Source organism: Lissotriton vulgaris, chromosome 2_1 (genome assembly GCF_964263255.1).
Source record: "Lissotriton vulgaris chromosome 2_1, aLisVul1.2, whole genome shotgun sequence".
Taxonomy (NCBI): domain Eukaryota; kingdom Metazoa; phylum Chordata; class Amphibia; order Caudata; family Salamandridae; genus Lissotriton; species Lissotriton vulgaris.
In genome coordinates, this window is record NC_141687.1 from 1,284,456,853 (window position 1) to 1,284,474,127 (window position 17,275).

General features: G+C 44.6%; 1 protein-coding gene across 6 annotated transcripts in view; it reads left to right on the forward strand.

Annotated features, from left to right (window-relative positions):
- Positions 1-17,275, forward strand: part of PCSK7 (proprotein convertase subtilisin/kexin type 7) — a 305,529-nt gene that overhangs the window by 151,762 nt on the left and 136,492 nt on the right. For all 6 annotated transcript variants that reach the window (XM_086957038.1, XM_086957041.1, XM_086957037.1 and 3 more), the window contains 2 exons: positions 4,745-4,835; positions 11,744-11,798. In XM_086957038.1, the coding sequence (XP_086813164.1) occupies positions 4,745-4,835; positions 11,744-11,798 (146 nt within the window). The remainder of the gene's footprint in view (positions 1-4,744; positions 4,836-11,743; positions 11,799-17,275) is intronic.

Consider the following 17,275-nt stretch of genomic DNA (forward strand, 5'->3'; position numbering starts at 1 on the left):
TATCCAAAGTCACATCTTCAGCCCGCCCACGTGCGACAGTACCTGGGCGCGACAATAAACACTCTGGCAGCCAAAGCTCAGCCAAATTCAGCGAGGATAAACAGCATGCAATTGCTGATACAGAAGTTCAGACCCTAACACTCACTTCCAGCAAGAGTGTTCATGCAGTTGATCGGCATGATGGCCTCCTGCATCTTCATAGTCCCGCACGCGAGACTACATATGCGCCCGCTTCAGGAGTGCTTAGCACGTCGGTGGAATCCGGCTCAAGGACAATGGAAAGACCTAGTGTTGGTGAGCGGTCGGGCATACAACTCTCTGCATTGGTGGAACCCACGAAACCTTAGCAAGGGCCGACCGTTCCAAGAGCCTGTACCACAAATAATACTGACAACGGACGCGTCTCTCCAAGGATGGGGTGCTCATGTACTCCATTACACAGTGCAGGGACTATGGACAGCACAGCAAAAGAGGATGCACATCAACCTTCTGGAATTGATGGCAATGTTCATGGCAATGAAGGCTTTCAAAGTACACTTGTCCAACAAAGTCGTGTTGATCCGGACGGACAACATGACTGCCATGTACTACATACAAAAGCAGGGAGGAACACACTCTCCACAGTTGTCTCATCTGGCTCAGAGCATGTGGAAGTGGGCCATTCAGAGGAACATCTTCCTCATGGCGGAACACCTCCCGGGCAAGTACAACCAGATGGCGGATCTGCTCAGCAGACACAGCCACCAGATGCACAAGTGGGAGATACATCCATCAGTAGTCCAACCGTACTTCCAGCAGTGGGGTCATCGACAGATAGACCTGTTCGCCACAAGGGAAAACGCAAAATGCCAAAGCTTCGCCAGCAGGTTCCCACATCCACAGTCGCAGGGCAAAGCGATATGGATGAACTGGTCAGGCAAATTTGTTTACGCTTTTCCCCCAGCACCTCTAATACCGCTAGTGGCACGCAAACTGAGGCAACACTCGATGACACTCATCCTGGTTGCTCCAATGTGGGTAGGCCAACCATGGTACACCACGTTTCTAGAACTATCCGTGGTACCGCATCGAAGGCTGCACCTCACACCCAGGCTTTTGACGCAGAGCCATGGCGACATTCAGCATCTAGATCCGCAACAGCTCAACCTGGCGATCTGGCTCCTGAAGTCTTAGAATTTGGCTACCTCAACTTGCCACCAGAATGTATGAACATCATCAAGGAGGCAAGACGGCCCACAACCAGAGCATGCTATGCGGCTAAATGGAAAAGGTTTGTCATATGTTGTAACAACAATGACATTAACCCACTGGATGCATCTATTCAAAACATTATCTGTTATTTGTTGCACTTATACAGGTGTAATCTGGCGTACAGTTCCATTCGTATACATTTATCCGCAATAGCAGCTTATCTTCAAAACAGGCAGCACCTCGCACTATTCAGAGTGCCTGCCATTAAGGCTTTTCTGGAAGGACTCAAGAGTGATCCCTCCCTGATACCCGCCTTCACCAGTCTGGAACCTCAATGTGGTCCTCACCAGACTGATGGGACCACCTTTTGAACCTCTACACTCTTGTGAGATTCAGTTTCTAACCTGGAAAGTGGCTTTCCTAGTAGCCATTACCTCACTACAAAGAGTTAGTGAACTCCAGGCCCTAACCATTCAAGAGCCGTTCATACAGGTCCACGCAAATAGGGTTGTACTACGCACCAACCCTACATTCATGCCTAAGGTGATTTCGCAGTTCCACATGAACCAGACCATAGAACTGCCAGTTTTCTTTCCTAATCCAGAAAATGTCGCAGAGAGATCCCTACACTCATCAGAAGTCAAAAGGGCTCTTATGTACTATATAGACAGAACAAAAGACTTCAGAAAAATAAAACAGCTTTTTGTTGCATTTTCCCCACAACACAAAGGCAACCCCATTTCCAAAGCAGGGATAGCCAGGTGGATCGTTAAGTGTATACAAATTTGCTATGCTAAGGCTAAACGCACACTAACCATTCCACCGAGAGCACACTCCACACGTAAATTAGGAGCGTCCATGGCTTTCCTGGGGAATATTCCTTTAGAAGAGATATGTAAGGCAGCCACATGGTCCACCACACATACATTTATTAAACACTACTGCGTAGATGTGCATTCTAAACAGCAGGCAGCTGTAGGACAGGCTGTTCTCAAAACTCTTTTTCAGACTGCTGCAGCTGGCAAGGGCAGCCGCCGCTAACAGGAGGGACTGCTATATAATCTATGCACAGATATGAATTCAGCAGCCCACATGCCTCGAACCGAATATGCTACTTACCAGTATGCATCTGTTCTTGGCATGTAGGGCTGCTGACATTCATATCGCCCACCCTCCTCCCCGGCGCCTGTAGCAGCTGTAGCATTCAGAATTACTCTGTAGCATGGACATCACTCACTGCATTACACTTCATCTCTGCCACAATGGCGAAAAACAATCTGAGGATGGAGAGGATGCCCATGCGCACTGTAGTCCAGGGGAGGAGCCACCTATCTCGTGATACTTCGAAGACTCTTCCAGGACAACAATGTGCAATCATCCGGACCCAACACTAGGCGGCGATCTATGCACAGATATGAATGTCAGCAGCCCTACATGCCAAGAACAGATACATACTGGTAAGTAGCATATTCGAAACCAGTGATCATCTTCCTTGAACTGTGCCTACACAGTAATGGAGGTCTCCAGAAGTGGGAGATTCCTCCAATAACGGCTTCTCACTGTTTTAGGATCCCAGAGAGCTCTACATTCCCCTCAAAAACGGCTCCAATGCAGTACCTATAAGTGTACATTATAACAGCTTTTTCTGTACACTACAACTGCTTTTTTTCATTATTTTACTTTAAGCATTCAAATTACGGAGTTCTAAACGTGTTAGCAGAAACATTGTTTCCTTTGTATTGCTATTAACAACTTGGGTTGCATTGGTACTAACTTATGAAAGTATGCCATTTGTCGCCCCCCAAAACTCTGTCGTCCCCCCCACGCCCCAAGAATTTTAGGGCCTAATTACAATCTTGGTCCTGGGACCGACCGACCTTTGGTCGGTGGTCCCGACTGCATACTTAGCATGCGACTGAACCCTGTTCGTTCGCATTCCTACATTTCCCTATATGAGCATGCATTATGGCTGTAAACCGCCTGTAATACATTTTCCCATATGGAAATGGGAGGTGCTGTTCATCTGATGCAGAGATCATCAGGTGCAGAGATCAACAGAGGGACACCATAGGTGCCCCCTCTGCCCCCAACCGGAGGCCACACACTCAAGGGGGCCATGCTGGGGGCCCCCATACACGCTTTCCAACAGGGCGGCATGGGAACCATGCATCATAATCCCAAGGGCGGAAAGGCCCGGGAAGACAGCCTGAATGACTTGTCGGTTTAGTGTCCGACCGCCAGCATTGTAATGCGGCGGTTGAAAAGTAAACCAAGGAGCCTTTCCGGGTTGCATCGTAATCAACCTCTTAGTGTCTCCTATGTCTATGATCAGCCTTACTATATGTTTTGGGTCCACTAAGAAGGGAGCAGCAACCAAAAGCAATAGGAATTATGCAACAGCCATGCTGTATATTCAGGAGTCCGAGCACAAGAGTGATCATAGTAATGGATTTGACATGCGGCAGCAAAACAGCAATAGAATATGTGCTCTTGTGTTCACTTAGGAACAGCAGAAAAGCAACTATTGTTTATTCGTGAGAGGTATTTAGGCCTGGTTATTGGGGCATCATCTTGGTACGGTGAAGCCTTTACTTAATACTAGGCGCTTTCAGTATTTCTTCGCTTTTTGTTGCTGTTTTCTGAAATCATGATTTCTTCTTGGAGCAAAAACATAAACAGTAGTTTGTCAAACCACAGACTGAAAAATAAAGATTGCAAACTTATAGATTCAAAAATTTAGACTACTAAAATATCCACCATACATAGCACAGGCTTAAACGTTTGACCTGCGCATATCCCCTTTATCAAGCAGTTACTCACTATTAAATTAATCCCATCTTAAATATGTGGAAGGTGAGTATAATTGGATTAAGGATTTCAAACGGGTGAAGATTTAGTAGGTGATAGGTGGGTAACATCTATTGCTTCAGTTGAACGGGAGCTTACCACAGCAGGTACGGATGAGTCTATAGCTGCAAGTGAGAGGCAGACACAGCTTGAAGCTCCACATAAGAGGTGGTTGGAACCAATACATGCAGGAGAGAAGGGAGCAGATTCGACATATGTAGGCCTGAGGGAGAGAAGCCTAGACCTGCAGACTAGAGGGGTTAGACCATACACTTGTAGGAAAGACTGGGCAGAGCCTTCAGCTGCAGATGAGAGGTGGGTGAATCTTGCAGCTGCGGCTTATGGGGGATTTGAGTTTGCAGCTGCAGGTCGAAGAGAGTAGAACTACAGCTGTACACGGGTAAGGTTGAAGCCGAGACCTTCAGGTGCAAGACAGCCAAACTTACAGCTGCAGATTAGGTGGGTGTAATTTACAGCAGCAGGTGCTGGGTGGGTAGAGCATATGGCAGCTGGGGAGGGTCAGTCAGCGCTTGCTTTGTCACATAAACCAACATGCCTGCAAATTAGTTGAGGTAACAGTACTTTGTCCATACTTCTATTTCCTTGGGAAATTGTTATTACCTTATCTTGGTGGGTTTATTGTTTACCTTGTGTGACAAGAGGCTCCTTCACTTTATTTCTGCTTTTCACATTTGGTTCTTCGCAGGTATTAGGGTACTGGATGGGCCTTTGACAGACAGCATGGAAGCCACAGCATTCAACAAACATTACCAGATCAATGACATCTACAGCTGCAGGTGAGAGCTGGATGGAGACTTTGTTTCTGATGAGGAGTAGGTGGTGTCCGAAGGTGATAGGGGGACGTAGCAAATCTCCTGCTGCTAGTGGGCTGTGGGCATAGCCCACACCTCTTCTGGTGAGTGATGGGCATAGTCCACCGCTCTGCAAGGAGGCAGACATTGTGCAGCCCACAGCTTCTGGTTAGAAGCTGCATGAGCTTACAGGTGTAGCTTAAAGGTGCATTTGGCAAGTCCACTGCTGCTGCTACACGGTGGACTTGAGCATGATGGTTGGTGTTGCCCATAGGAATAGAAGGGAAGGTAGATGGGGTTCTACAGAATCTGTTGGCAGTGTATCTGTTTGCTTTATCACAAAATCAAGGTGGTCACAGATGACTGTTTTTCTCTTCCTCTCTTTAAAACTTCTATAAATATCAACCCAATTTCTTAGGATGTGTAGCAAGAATTTAGGGGGGAAAAAAAGAAATATTCAGGTCTTGGCAGAGTTACTTGCAAAACAGAAATGAAGCGCACGTTAAATATGCTTACTCAAAGTTAGACTAATTTCAATGGATGATATCACTGATGTCTTTAAATTAGTGGCTCATCATAGTTTGATTTGACGGCCTTAGATGAATAGTGCTGAGCCTATTTTCTATCCAGCGAACTGCAAATTGTAGGAAAGCGATGATCTTAATTTAAGAAGATCAAAATCACCATTTTCCACGCACGAAACACCTCCCACACCCACATTCTCTTTCGATAGATTCCTTAAGCCACACCATGTCCACTCCACTGTGGGTTGTTTTAAGAAACATCACCAGCAAAAATATTGTGATACAGAATATCACCATAAAAACAGAGGACACACATATCAGCTTAACATACTTGCATGCTACATACTTGTATGTTAAGTGCAAAATGTTGACTACAAAAATATAGAAGACCAAAATATTATTCCAAAATAGGTAATTTTTTTGAATTTTAAATATTAAACTGTATTTTTTTAAATATATTAACTTAAAATATATATTCAGAAAATATAAAATTTAATTTGATAACTTGGAGACATAAAATAAAAACAGGTACTTTAAAATAAATGCAATAATATACATAATTTATCAAATTAAATAATGATAAACATGAATAATTAAACAATACTAAAACAATTAAAACACAATATTGCAAATATAAAATAAGACCTACAATAAATTTATCAACTCTTAAAAAAATTAAGAAAAGTATTAGTCTGAAAAAATAAAGTACGTAATTAAAAATGTAAATTAAAATAACTTTTAAACTTAAATCGCAAAACATAAGTCATAGACAACGTGAAAACAAAAAAATTACATTAGGAAAATGTACGTTTGTAGGGCCCACAGTCACTAATCACATTCAAAACTAAGCAGCAATATGGATAGTGTTAGACTGTAATTAAAAAAAACGAAATATAAATTTAACAAATTAATGTTTTATACATTAGTGGAAATGTATTTTAACAAATTACTTCAATAATTGGTTTCAGTGGAATCCTGTAACCGCATTGCTACCTACTTCTTCGACAAAGTGGCCACTATCTATTCGGCCTTCACAGGGGGAAAGGAGAAGGCAATAGAGTTCAGTGAAAACTCATCATTAGATGAGGGCGTAAATAGGCTAGGCAAATTTGTCACTCCACCATCTAATGAGCTTCAGCAAATCTGCCGCTCGATTAAGTCAGGTTCCCCCCGTGATCCGGCCTCACCGAAACTCCTTGGAGGGAGTATGGAAGCTTTGGAGCCTTACATCAGAGATGTTCTGGATCTTTCTTTTAAAACCGGCACCGTACCCAAAAAGTGGAAGCAAGCGATTGTGCTCCCGCTCCAAAAAAAACCTAATCTCAGTTGGGATAGGCTAGACAATCTTCGGCCTATTTCCCTTCTTCCCTACATGGCCAAAGTGGCAGAGAAGGTGGCCAATCTCCAACTTATGACTTTTGTGGAAGAAGCCAACCTTCTCCATCCGACTCAGTTTGGATTTCGAGCACGCCACTCAACGGAGTCTGCGATGCTTCTGGCAACTGAGACCATTAGGCAAGGAGTAGATGAGGGGCATACCATGGCTCTCATCTTACTCGACCTAAGTGCCGCATTCGACACTGTAGCACACTCCACCTTGCTACAGTGTCTTAACAATGGTGGAGTAAATGGGGTGGCACTCAGTTGGATGCATTCCTTCCTGACTGAGAGGGGCTTTCAGGTCAGACAGGGAGAACACTACTCCCGTGTGTTCAATCTCGATCAATGGGTTCCCCAGGGCTCTGCCCTCAGCCCCACCCTGTTTAACCTTTACGCCTCCCCTGTTGCCACCATTGTAGAAAGTTATGGTATCCAACTGGTATCATACGCTGACGACACACAGCTGGTCATCTCTCTGTCACGGGCACCCGAAACCGCGGCACTCAACTTCAGTGCGTGCATGCAGGAGCTTGCCTCCTGGATGTCTAACAACTGCCTGAAGATGAATGGGTCCAAAACGGAAGTGCTCGTGATGGGGGGGGGGGCCGTCTGTGTGGTCCTCAGCATGGTGGCCTGACTGTCTAGGCTCAACCCCCGTGCCGGGTCAACAGGCGAAAAATCTTGGGGTTCTATTCGACTCTGATCTGTCTTTCGCTCCCCAGGTAAATCGGGTGGTTGGTATGTGTTTCGACATACTTAAGAGCCTACGAAAGGTCCTTGACCTACTGCCGGTCGGTGCAAGACAAACTCTTGTGCATGCCTTGGTTACATCGAGACTTGACTATGCCAACCTATTATATCTGGGTATTACGGCTAAAAGTCTCAACCGTCTCCAAGTACTGCAAAACGCCACATGCCCGGCTGGTGCTGAGGCTTCCTAGGAGAGCACCCTCTAAAGCCGCCTTGAGGTCCCTTCACTGGCTACCAATCCGTGAAAGGATTACCTTCAAAGCTTTATGCATGTGCCATCGCATCTTTGGAGGTAGAGCATCCGGCTCTTTGAACAGCCTCATCACCCACTATAGACCAGAGCGGATGCTCAGATCCTCTGGCATGGGTCTGGCTGTTGTCCCCAGAATCCGTAAAGCTCGGATGGGGGGCAGATCTTTCAGGCTCCTTGCAGCCAAGCACTGGAACCTGCTTCCAGCTGAATTGCGCCTCGAACCCTCTGAGACCAAATTTCGTAAAGCCCTCAAAACCCACCTTTTCCGCCTAGCACTACTGTAACTTCCTATCCCTCTTACAGGCTCTCTCTCAGCGCGGGGACACGCCGGAGCGCGTAACCATGCGCTTTACAAAATTCCAAAATAAATAAATAAATAAAATAAATAAATAGAACAAACAGTACCCGACCTACTGCCACAAAAAAGTCCAACTGCTAAAACAATTATTAAAATAATGCATGAAAAAATCAAAACACATTTATATAAAAAATACTCCTAGATTATATAAAAGTGGCCTTCTTATGCAAGATAGTTTGCTGCAGCAACCTATGCTGAGCTGAAGACTCAACCCTAGCTGGCACTGCCCTTGTCAATACCAAACTAAGATTTTTAAGATTTTGGAGGAGCCTATTCAATGGAGGGGAAGTAGCCCAAAGATGGGAACTGACACGTGCTGACACCACCTGCTATCCAAAGGAATCCTTGGCCCATGTACACCTGTTCCTGCTTTGAGTGGGAAAGAAGATTCTGGTTAAAGCCACTATTTAGAGATCTGAACATTTGTCTGCACCAAGAGACAGTCACTCACTGCTTCCAGGGCAAGGACTGCAAGCTGAAAAAGCTGAGTTTTGTGAAGTTTATGGACAAAGTTGCTGCTAAAATTGCCCAACAGAGAAACCCTGGAGCACCCTATTTGCACTATAATCAATTTTTTTGCACTATGCCCTTAGCAAATTCTTCAGGCATTCAGAGTTTTCTACTTACATTCCCAACCTTTTGCTTTTTTGTAATAGTTTGCTGTTATCTTCGTATCATGTCCTTTTTTTAAATTTTACTGATTTTAAAGTATATATTTTTTTAACACAATAATTTTTTTTCTCCTGCACATGAAATGTACATGTTTAAACAATATTGTAAGGGTTTTAATTAACTATCAAATAAAGATTATATACAACTTAAACGTAGGACAATTAATATAAAAATCATTAAACTTGATTACATAATCGACAAAATCACTCTGACCTATTAACAATTATGACTTCCAATTATCATTGACTTTAGAATTGGCTAATACATTTAAAAATAAATGTAATTGACATCAAATCAACAAATTAAACATTAAAAGTATTTATTTAAAAAAAAATTGTTTCAAAAACCCTATTCCCTTACAAATCCAACAACCCGCCAATAAGTACGTTCAAATAAAATGAAAAAACTTTAAATATATTACCAAATAAAATATTAAGTAAACTATATTAAAAATAATTACACACTTTTTTTTGTAAATCTCTTTATTCGTGACTGCAGCAGTTATTGTACATTACATTCAATCATTATACATTGTATCAGTCTTTTCCTTTTTCTTTAACATTAACTTTTGGTAGCATATCTTTCAAGTTCACCTTCCGTATGTCTTACAGTTCTCCGGATATTTCTCATTTACAGCATTTAATTGTCTTATATATGACTTATATATTCTGCTAAACCTCAACTACACTTCCCTCCCTACCCTCCCTCCCCTTGTCTCCTGGTCATTCACTTACATACACTCTACATGTCGGGTCTGTAAGCTTCCGCCTATCCAGAGAGTGTTACAGCTCGTAGGCTTGGCTATCCATTGCATCTTTTAACCGCGCCCGTGTACTTTGGCAGTCTACTGTAGTGTGTGTGTAGTCATACCGCTGGGTCTTCCGATATGTCTAGGTCCACCTCTCCCACTTCTGTCAGCATTTGGTCCCATTCTTGCTCTATAGGGTATTTGCAAAGACCCTTTTCCTCCTCCCCACGCAGCGCTGCGGATTCAGCTTAACCCCATTTCAGCAAGTCAGATTGCCATATTTCTGCATGTGGGGATCTGGGCGATTTCCACCTCATAGTAAGTACCCTGAGTGCCAATAGGAAAAAATAATTACACACTTAAGGCCCGATTTCTTTGTCGGACAGATTTGGTACTTGGACCGACCGACCTCCTGTCGGTGGTCCCAACCCAGCAATTAGGATGCAATCAAACACTGTTCGGTCGCACTCCTATCCTTTACAATAGGAGCATGCATTCCAATCAGAATGCATGCTCTCATTGTAAAGAAAAGAGGTGCAGTACATCCCTGCACCCCGTGGTAGGCACCTCAAGGTGCCTGGCACGGGGTGCAGGGATCAAAAGGGGTGCTCCATAGGTGCCCCTTTGGCCTCCAAGTGGAGGCCTTGCTCTCACAGTGACTTCCGACAGCCTTTCTTTGTCGGAAAAGCTGGCACAGAAATGCTGACGGAATCCGATATTGTAATCCCTCAGGTGAAAAGAGCTGCCCTTGAGATTAATGGAGGCTTTCCGAATTGCAGACGAGCCCGTCGGAAGCCATTCGAAAAGTTTGTTCGGACTTTCCAACCAACTCCATCCAAATGGGTCGGTCTAAAATTAATCCAAACAGCCGATTACGATGCTGTTGGAACTTCTCCGACCGAGTGTCGGAGCCGTTTATTAGGGCATCGTAATCAGCCCTAATTTGGAATAATAAATTATAATGCAAAAACGAATGAAGTACAACAAAATAATTAAAAAACCAATTTGCTATACCACTAAATAAACACTAAGCAAAATTCTCAGTAAAGTCATCGAAAGATATTAGGGGAATGCAGTTCAATGGTTTACAGGTTAACAATTCAATTAATTAATTTGATCTAAAAATGTCAGCAATTTGGGTCCGACTCAACAGTTTAGTTTAAAGAGTAGCAGAGATTTCTGTAGAGACTATTGTGAAGGGAATAATATTATATTAAGGTCACACACCCCACTGAGAGAAGTTGGTCTGATGCTTCACGCTAAGGATGCTTGCCATTGACAAGTGAGTTAAGAAGGCAAGTTTTTTTTGCAGTTTTGTTTGAGTGGCATACAGACAGTGCAGTGCATGTTCCCTCCACAGTTGCACGATACTTTGCTTTCAGTTGGATGATATTTAAATTTGATGAAATACTGCATGTTGATGTAGTGTGAATCTTCCACTTCTAGAAGACTTAGTGCCACCAACCAATGGGGCTTTCAGCCAGCAGGTCCTCAGTGCAGGCTAGCTCCACAGTGTTCCAGGTCCCATCTTCGGGTTAATCCCTTGTAGTACAGGGTGAAAAGTGCTTCCCACTTCTTCCAAGTGTAGGTTTCTGCATGCTGAACCCCCATCAGTGAAAGTCAAGTCTCCCCTGCAGCTCATCTCACTTGTGCATGGTTCTTCCTGGTACATTTTAGTATCTCTGACCCCTATCGCGGAATAGTCATCAGTGCAGCTTGAAACCACCAATAAAATTGATTCCACCCCCTGTGCGCAGTGGCCTCTCTGATGACTGGTTGTAACTGGTGCAATCTAGCTTCCCCTCCACAGGGTGATACCCAGTGCAGATTAAACCAACTCATTGAAGTCAAGTTCCTGTCTGCTAGTTGAGCCTCCCTAGATTAATTTCTACACTGTCTCTAGACTACACTTTCAGGTCTGGATCACATGTATTGCACAAGTACTAATTTCTTAATCGTTTTTAAAACCACCATGTGCAAAAAAGACATTTGCATCAACTGAACGGTGTAAAATGGTGTTTTTGTTCTGGTAATTTGCTTCGAAATGGCCCAAGACCATACATTCAATGTAATCTAGCCTTGGACAGTTAAAGGTTTGAGGGAGGCGCTTTGAAGAGGTCTTTCTTTCTTTTCCTCTTTCTCTCTGCTTTTGTGATATGCAAAATTGTCGTTCTTCGGGGTCCACTGATGGTCGTCTTTCTCTTACAGCTGGGGTCCTGATGATGATGGGAAGACGGTGGATGGACCACACCACCTCGGAAAGGTACAGTGCACAGACTCCTGTTTTGCTTATTGTCGCTCCGTTCTGGACATGACAGTCTGCACCATCCATTTGTTAAAATCTTTTTTAAATGGGGGAGCTGTGGGACCAGAGGGATTAAGTCTGCTCCACCATTTTACACTTAGGTTGGTTACACAAGAATTATCCATTCCATTTAATACTCTGGAGGGCTTCTAATGAGCTGTACCGTTTGACTCTTGTAGGAACAGGTTTAGAGTTGGCATGTGATCTTTGCTGTTTTAGCCTTTTTTAGATGGACACTCAATAGAAACTTAAGGGTTGTACCATTCCATCACCGCGAATCTCACCCCGCCTTCAAGCACATGACACTTTGGTCTCCGTATCAGAGAGGTCGTAACAAGCATTCCCAAAGTGATATTAAAGAATGTTCGGATTCCCAGAATGGTGTGTAATGGATGTTCTTACCACCTTACCTTTCTTAGAAACTAACCGTTCAAGGCATGTGTGCTGTAGATATACATGTTTTGCATATTCCTGCCGTCCAGTGTTGGGTCAGGATGTTTGCAAATTGTCTTTCTTCAAAGAAGTCTTTCCTAGTCACGAGGTAAGGTGACTCCTCCTTTCGGTGATAGTGCTCATGGGCATTGACTCCATTGTTGGATTATTTTCATTCTGCCATCAGGTTCGGACGTGTATTGCTGTGCTCCGGTTCGAACCCGTTCCTCGGGTTCCCTTTGACGAGCAATCTTCTCTGCCCTCGACGGTATTGTTTCCGTACGCTTTCCACTTCTCCGCGTATCGTTCCGACATCGGAATCGACCTTCCATCTGAAAGCTTTGTGGACAGCCTTTGAGGCCTAACCGCCCCCAGTTAGCTTTCCATCAATGGATCGGACTCCGTTTAAATTCTGTCCTTGGTGCCACTTGAAGAATCCACACACCAACTCACACGAATTGCGCAACTTATGCTTATCTCCCGAGCACAAAGAAGAAAACTGTGACGCTTGCAATTCGTCCCGGTAGTCTCTGCAACCGTCTGACTCATGTTGAGACATGCAGCATCAAAGCATTGAAGACACGCCGGACATGTTTGGTGAAGACTCCGGACAAGAAGATATCAAGGCATCAGCGGCGGAAGAGGAGGAATCCTTCTCCGTACAAGACTCAAACTCGGAGCTCGAGATAGACCTCAACGCCCAAGTACTGCCGCAGGGACAAGGTGACCTGAGTACCAAAGACCCCTTGCCCCCTCAAACACCGAAAAAACACAAGGCTGCTGCACCACCTCTGCCTTCTGGCCAATGTCGCCACTGAGATGACATTTCCAACGCCCCTCCCTTGGGCCCGGCCCCGAAACAGCCAGTCAAGCATTCCGGCTCCGTACCGAGTTGCCAAAAGTCTTCCTTGGAGCCGGCATCCCCCGGTTCCAAGCAGAAGTCCGGCTCAGAGCCGAAATCCTCTCTGCCGAAATCCAAGCTTCCTTCAGAGCCAAAACCTACCATACTAAAAGGCCATCCTCCATAGGCACCGAAACAGAAAGAGCCCCTTGAAGAAAAAATCAGTCGCACCAAGCCATTTCCATCTTCCATTACCTCCTCCAGCACCTCCATCTCCACCTCAGAATCCTTTGCATATTACACCTCCAGATTCCCCACAATCACAGCATGACAATGACTATGCAGATGATGTGGGATTAATATTCCTATAGATCTATGGACAGATTACACAATTGATCCCCAGGTGATACTGATCCAGGCTTTTACCCAGCCAAACCATCTCCTCCAGACGACTATGCGTCACACGAAGAACTCATTGCCAGGGCTGCACATTACCTTGGGGTCGAACTGCACAAAGAATCGTTAAAACAAGTTTTTTTGTTTGAGATTTTAGCTTCTACAGACACTTCCCATGCTTAAAGGCATGATGCGACATGCTGATGAAATTTTCAAAGACCCGGTCAGAGCATGCATTCTGACTCCTAGGATGGACACAAAATATAAGGCCTCTCCTACAGATCCTATATTTATAAAGGGACAATTACTGTTAGATTCCCTATTAATGTCTAATGCTTGTAAGTGGATAAATTCTCAAACATCAGGAGATGCTTCTCCGCCAGATAAAGAGTCCAAATTAATTGATGCTTCTGGCAAGTGCTTAAATGCTCAACCTGCAAATCATTGGCGCATTGCAAATATGCAGAGTTTTTTAGCCAGGTATGACAGGGCACACTGGGACAAAATTGAGCAATTGCTCCAATGCCTCCCATATGAGCATAAGGCAAAGGCTTAAGACTTAGTAAATGAGGGTAAGCTCATTTCTAAATCCTCTATATGCTGTGCTCTAGAGGCTGCAGACGCCCCAGCTAGAGAGATTAATTCCAGCATTCTGATCAGGAGACCAGCTTGGTTAAGGATTTCAGGGTTTTAACCTGAAGTCCAACAATCAATCCTAAACACACCCTTTGATAAGGAACACCTATTTGGTCTTAACATCGACCAGGCATTCGAGAAAATGAAGGAGGACAAGGAGGTAGCTACATCTATAGGAGCACTCCAGACTACCTCCAGCAGAGGCTCCTTTTGTCGTTCATTTTACAGAAGAGGGTCAAAAACACCATCACCAGATCAAAATACCTCCACTTACAAAGGTAACAACCAGTCCTCTCCCTCCAGAGTTTTTTTAAGGAGGTCATAGAGGCAACAACTTCAAGGGTAGGGGTAAGGGCAACACACCCTGTAACTCCCCTTCCCCCAACAAACAGTGACTTGCCCACGCTTCCCCCCGATTACATCACACCTGTCGGGGGAAGACGTCAACAATTTCTCCCTGTTTGGCACTCTGTAACATCAGACAAATGGGTGCTTGGAATTATCCATCAAGGTTATTACCTGGAGCTTACCAGCAATACCCCAAACATTCCACCTCGGTCTCACAAGTTGTCTCCAGAACACATACACTTGCTGAAACAAGAAGTTCAGTCCCTCTTTCTGAACAGGGCAATAGAAACGGTTCCAATACAGAACCACAGCTCGGGGGTTTATTCTTTATACTTTCTCATCCCCAAAAAGGTTGGTTCCCTAAGACCTATTCTGGATCTCAGAGAGCTAAACTGTTATATACTGTCAGACGGGGCCGGACTGGGAACCGAAACCGGCCCTGGCAAAGTGCCCGGCCGGCCTTCCCCTCGTCCCCCAGGGGGTGGATTGGGGTGCGACCGTGCTCTTTGCCAGGGCCGATTTTCGCCGATTTTGTTACAGGGCCGTTTTTGCAGCTATGGTGCAAAAAACGGCCCTGTAACAAAAACGGCCCCCAGGGGCCCAAAACCGGCCCCAACCCATGCGGCCGACCGGGGGATTGCCCGGTGCCTGCAACGGCCAGTCCGGGCCTGCTGTCAGACCACTTCCACATGGAGATACTTCAACAGGTACTCCCACTTTTACAAAGAACAGACTTTGTCTACCCTAGATTTAAAGGACTTGTATTTTTGCCTTCTAATTCATCAGGCTCATCACAAATAGCTCAGATTTGTGATAGCGGGCAAGCATTACCAATTCAAGGACCTTTCCTTCGGAGTGACTACAGAGCCCAGAGTTTTTACCAAATGTCCGGCGGTAGTAGCTGCTCATCTCCGAAGACCACGAATTCAGCTCTTCCCCTATCTAGACGACTAGCTTATCAATGCCAGCTCTCACAAGAACTGTCTACAACACACACAGATCATAATAGATCTACTACGTCACCTGGGGTTCACCATCAATGCTCAAAAATCTCCACTGAATCGGTCACAGATGCAGTCTTACTTTGGAGCCAGTCTAGACACAGTTCAAGCTCTAGCTTATCCCAGTGTAGCCAGAATTCGCAATATTCAGGCTATGATTCTACAGTTTCAACCCAATCGAACTTTACCAGCCAGAGTGTTCATGCAAGTGCTGGGAATGATGGCGTCTTGCATCGCAATTGTACCCCATGCAAGGCTTCACATGCGTCCGCTACAAGAGTGCTTAGCACGTCAGTGGAATCAGTCACAGGGTCAAATTAACTGATCTAATGTTGATAGATGGTCGTACCCATCGCTCTCTGCAGTGGTGGAATCCACAAAACTTGGTATACACCTGTTACAACGCAACTTTTACAACTACCTACCATTACAACGCAACTTTTACAACGCATACCATTACAACGCATTGCGCTGGGGGGCGCTCTAGGATAGGGAATAAGTTTAATTTACTATCCAACACCTTCCCTAGTGTCCACGGGGACTGGAGTTGGAATAGTAAATTATACTTACCACTATCCAGCACCTCTAAGCGCTATGCGTTGTAATGGTATGCGTTGTAATGGTCGCGTTGTAATGGTAGGTAGTTGTAATGGTATGCGTTATAACGTCATACATCCACAAAACTTATCAACAGGCCGGCCTTTCATCTACCCTATTCCACACATCGTGCTCACAGCAGATGCATCTCTAACAGATTGGGGTGCCAATCTCCAAGATTACACAATACAAGGACTTTGGGGCAACAAGCACAAGGCTCTCCACATCAATTACCTAGAGCTTTTAGCAGTTTTTCTGGCACTCAAAGCTTTTCAAAGTCATCTCATCACCAACACTGTCTTAGTCCGAACGAACAACATGACAGCAATGTACTATGTAAACAAGCGGGGAGGGGGGGGGGGGACACACACTCTCCAACTGTCAACACTTGCTCAAGTCATTTGGAAGTGGCCAATCTATCACAAGATTTATCTTCTGTCAGAACATCTCCCAGGAGTAAACAATCACATTGCTGACCTCCTCTGCAGAAGGAGACATCAAATTCACGAGTGGGAACTTAATCTCCTTCCCTATTTTCAACAACGGGGTTTTCCACAAATATGCCTGTTTGCCACAGTCGAAAACATAAAATGCCCAAGCTTCGGCTCCAGGTTCCCACACCTGCTCTCAAAAGGGCAATGCCTTATGGATGAACTGGTCAGGGATATTTGCCAACGCTTTTACCCCTCTCCCGCTCATTCCGTGTGTTGTTCGGAAACTCAGGTAAACATTCCTCACACTAATTCTAGTAGCTGCCTCATGGGTCCTTCAACCAAGGTACACCACCCTGTTGGAGCTATCAATAGTTCCACATCAAAAGCTACACCTCGCCTCCAGTCTCCTCACACAGAACCATGGAGAAATCAGACATCCAAATCCAAGGAACTAAATCTAGCAATCTGGCTCCTGAAGTCAAAGAGTTTGGTTATTTAAATTTACCACCAGACTGTATGGATATATTCTAAAAGAATTAAGAAGGCCTACCACCAGAGCTTGCTATGCAGCAAAATGGAGAAGATTTGCATTATACTGCAATAACAAAATCAATCCTTTAGATGCTTCCATACAAAACATTATCTGTTACCTGTTACATTTACAGCAAACGGGACTAGCCTAAACGTCTATTAGTTCGCATCTTGCAGCAGTAGCTGCATACTTTCAAAATAGGCAACATCTATCACTGT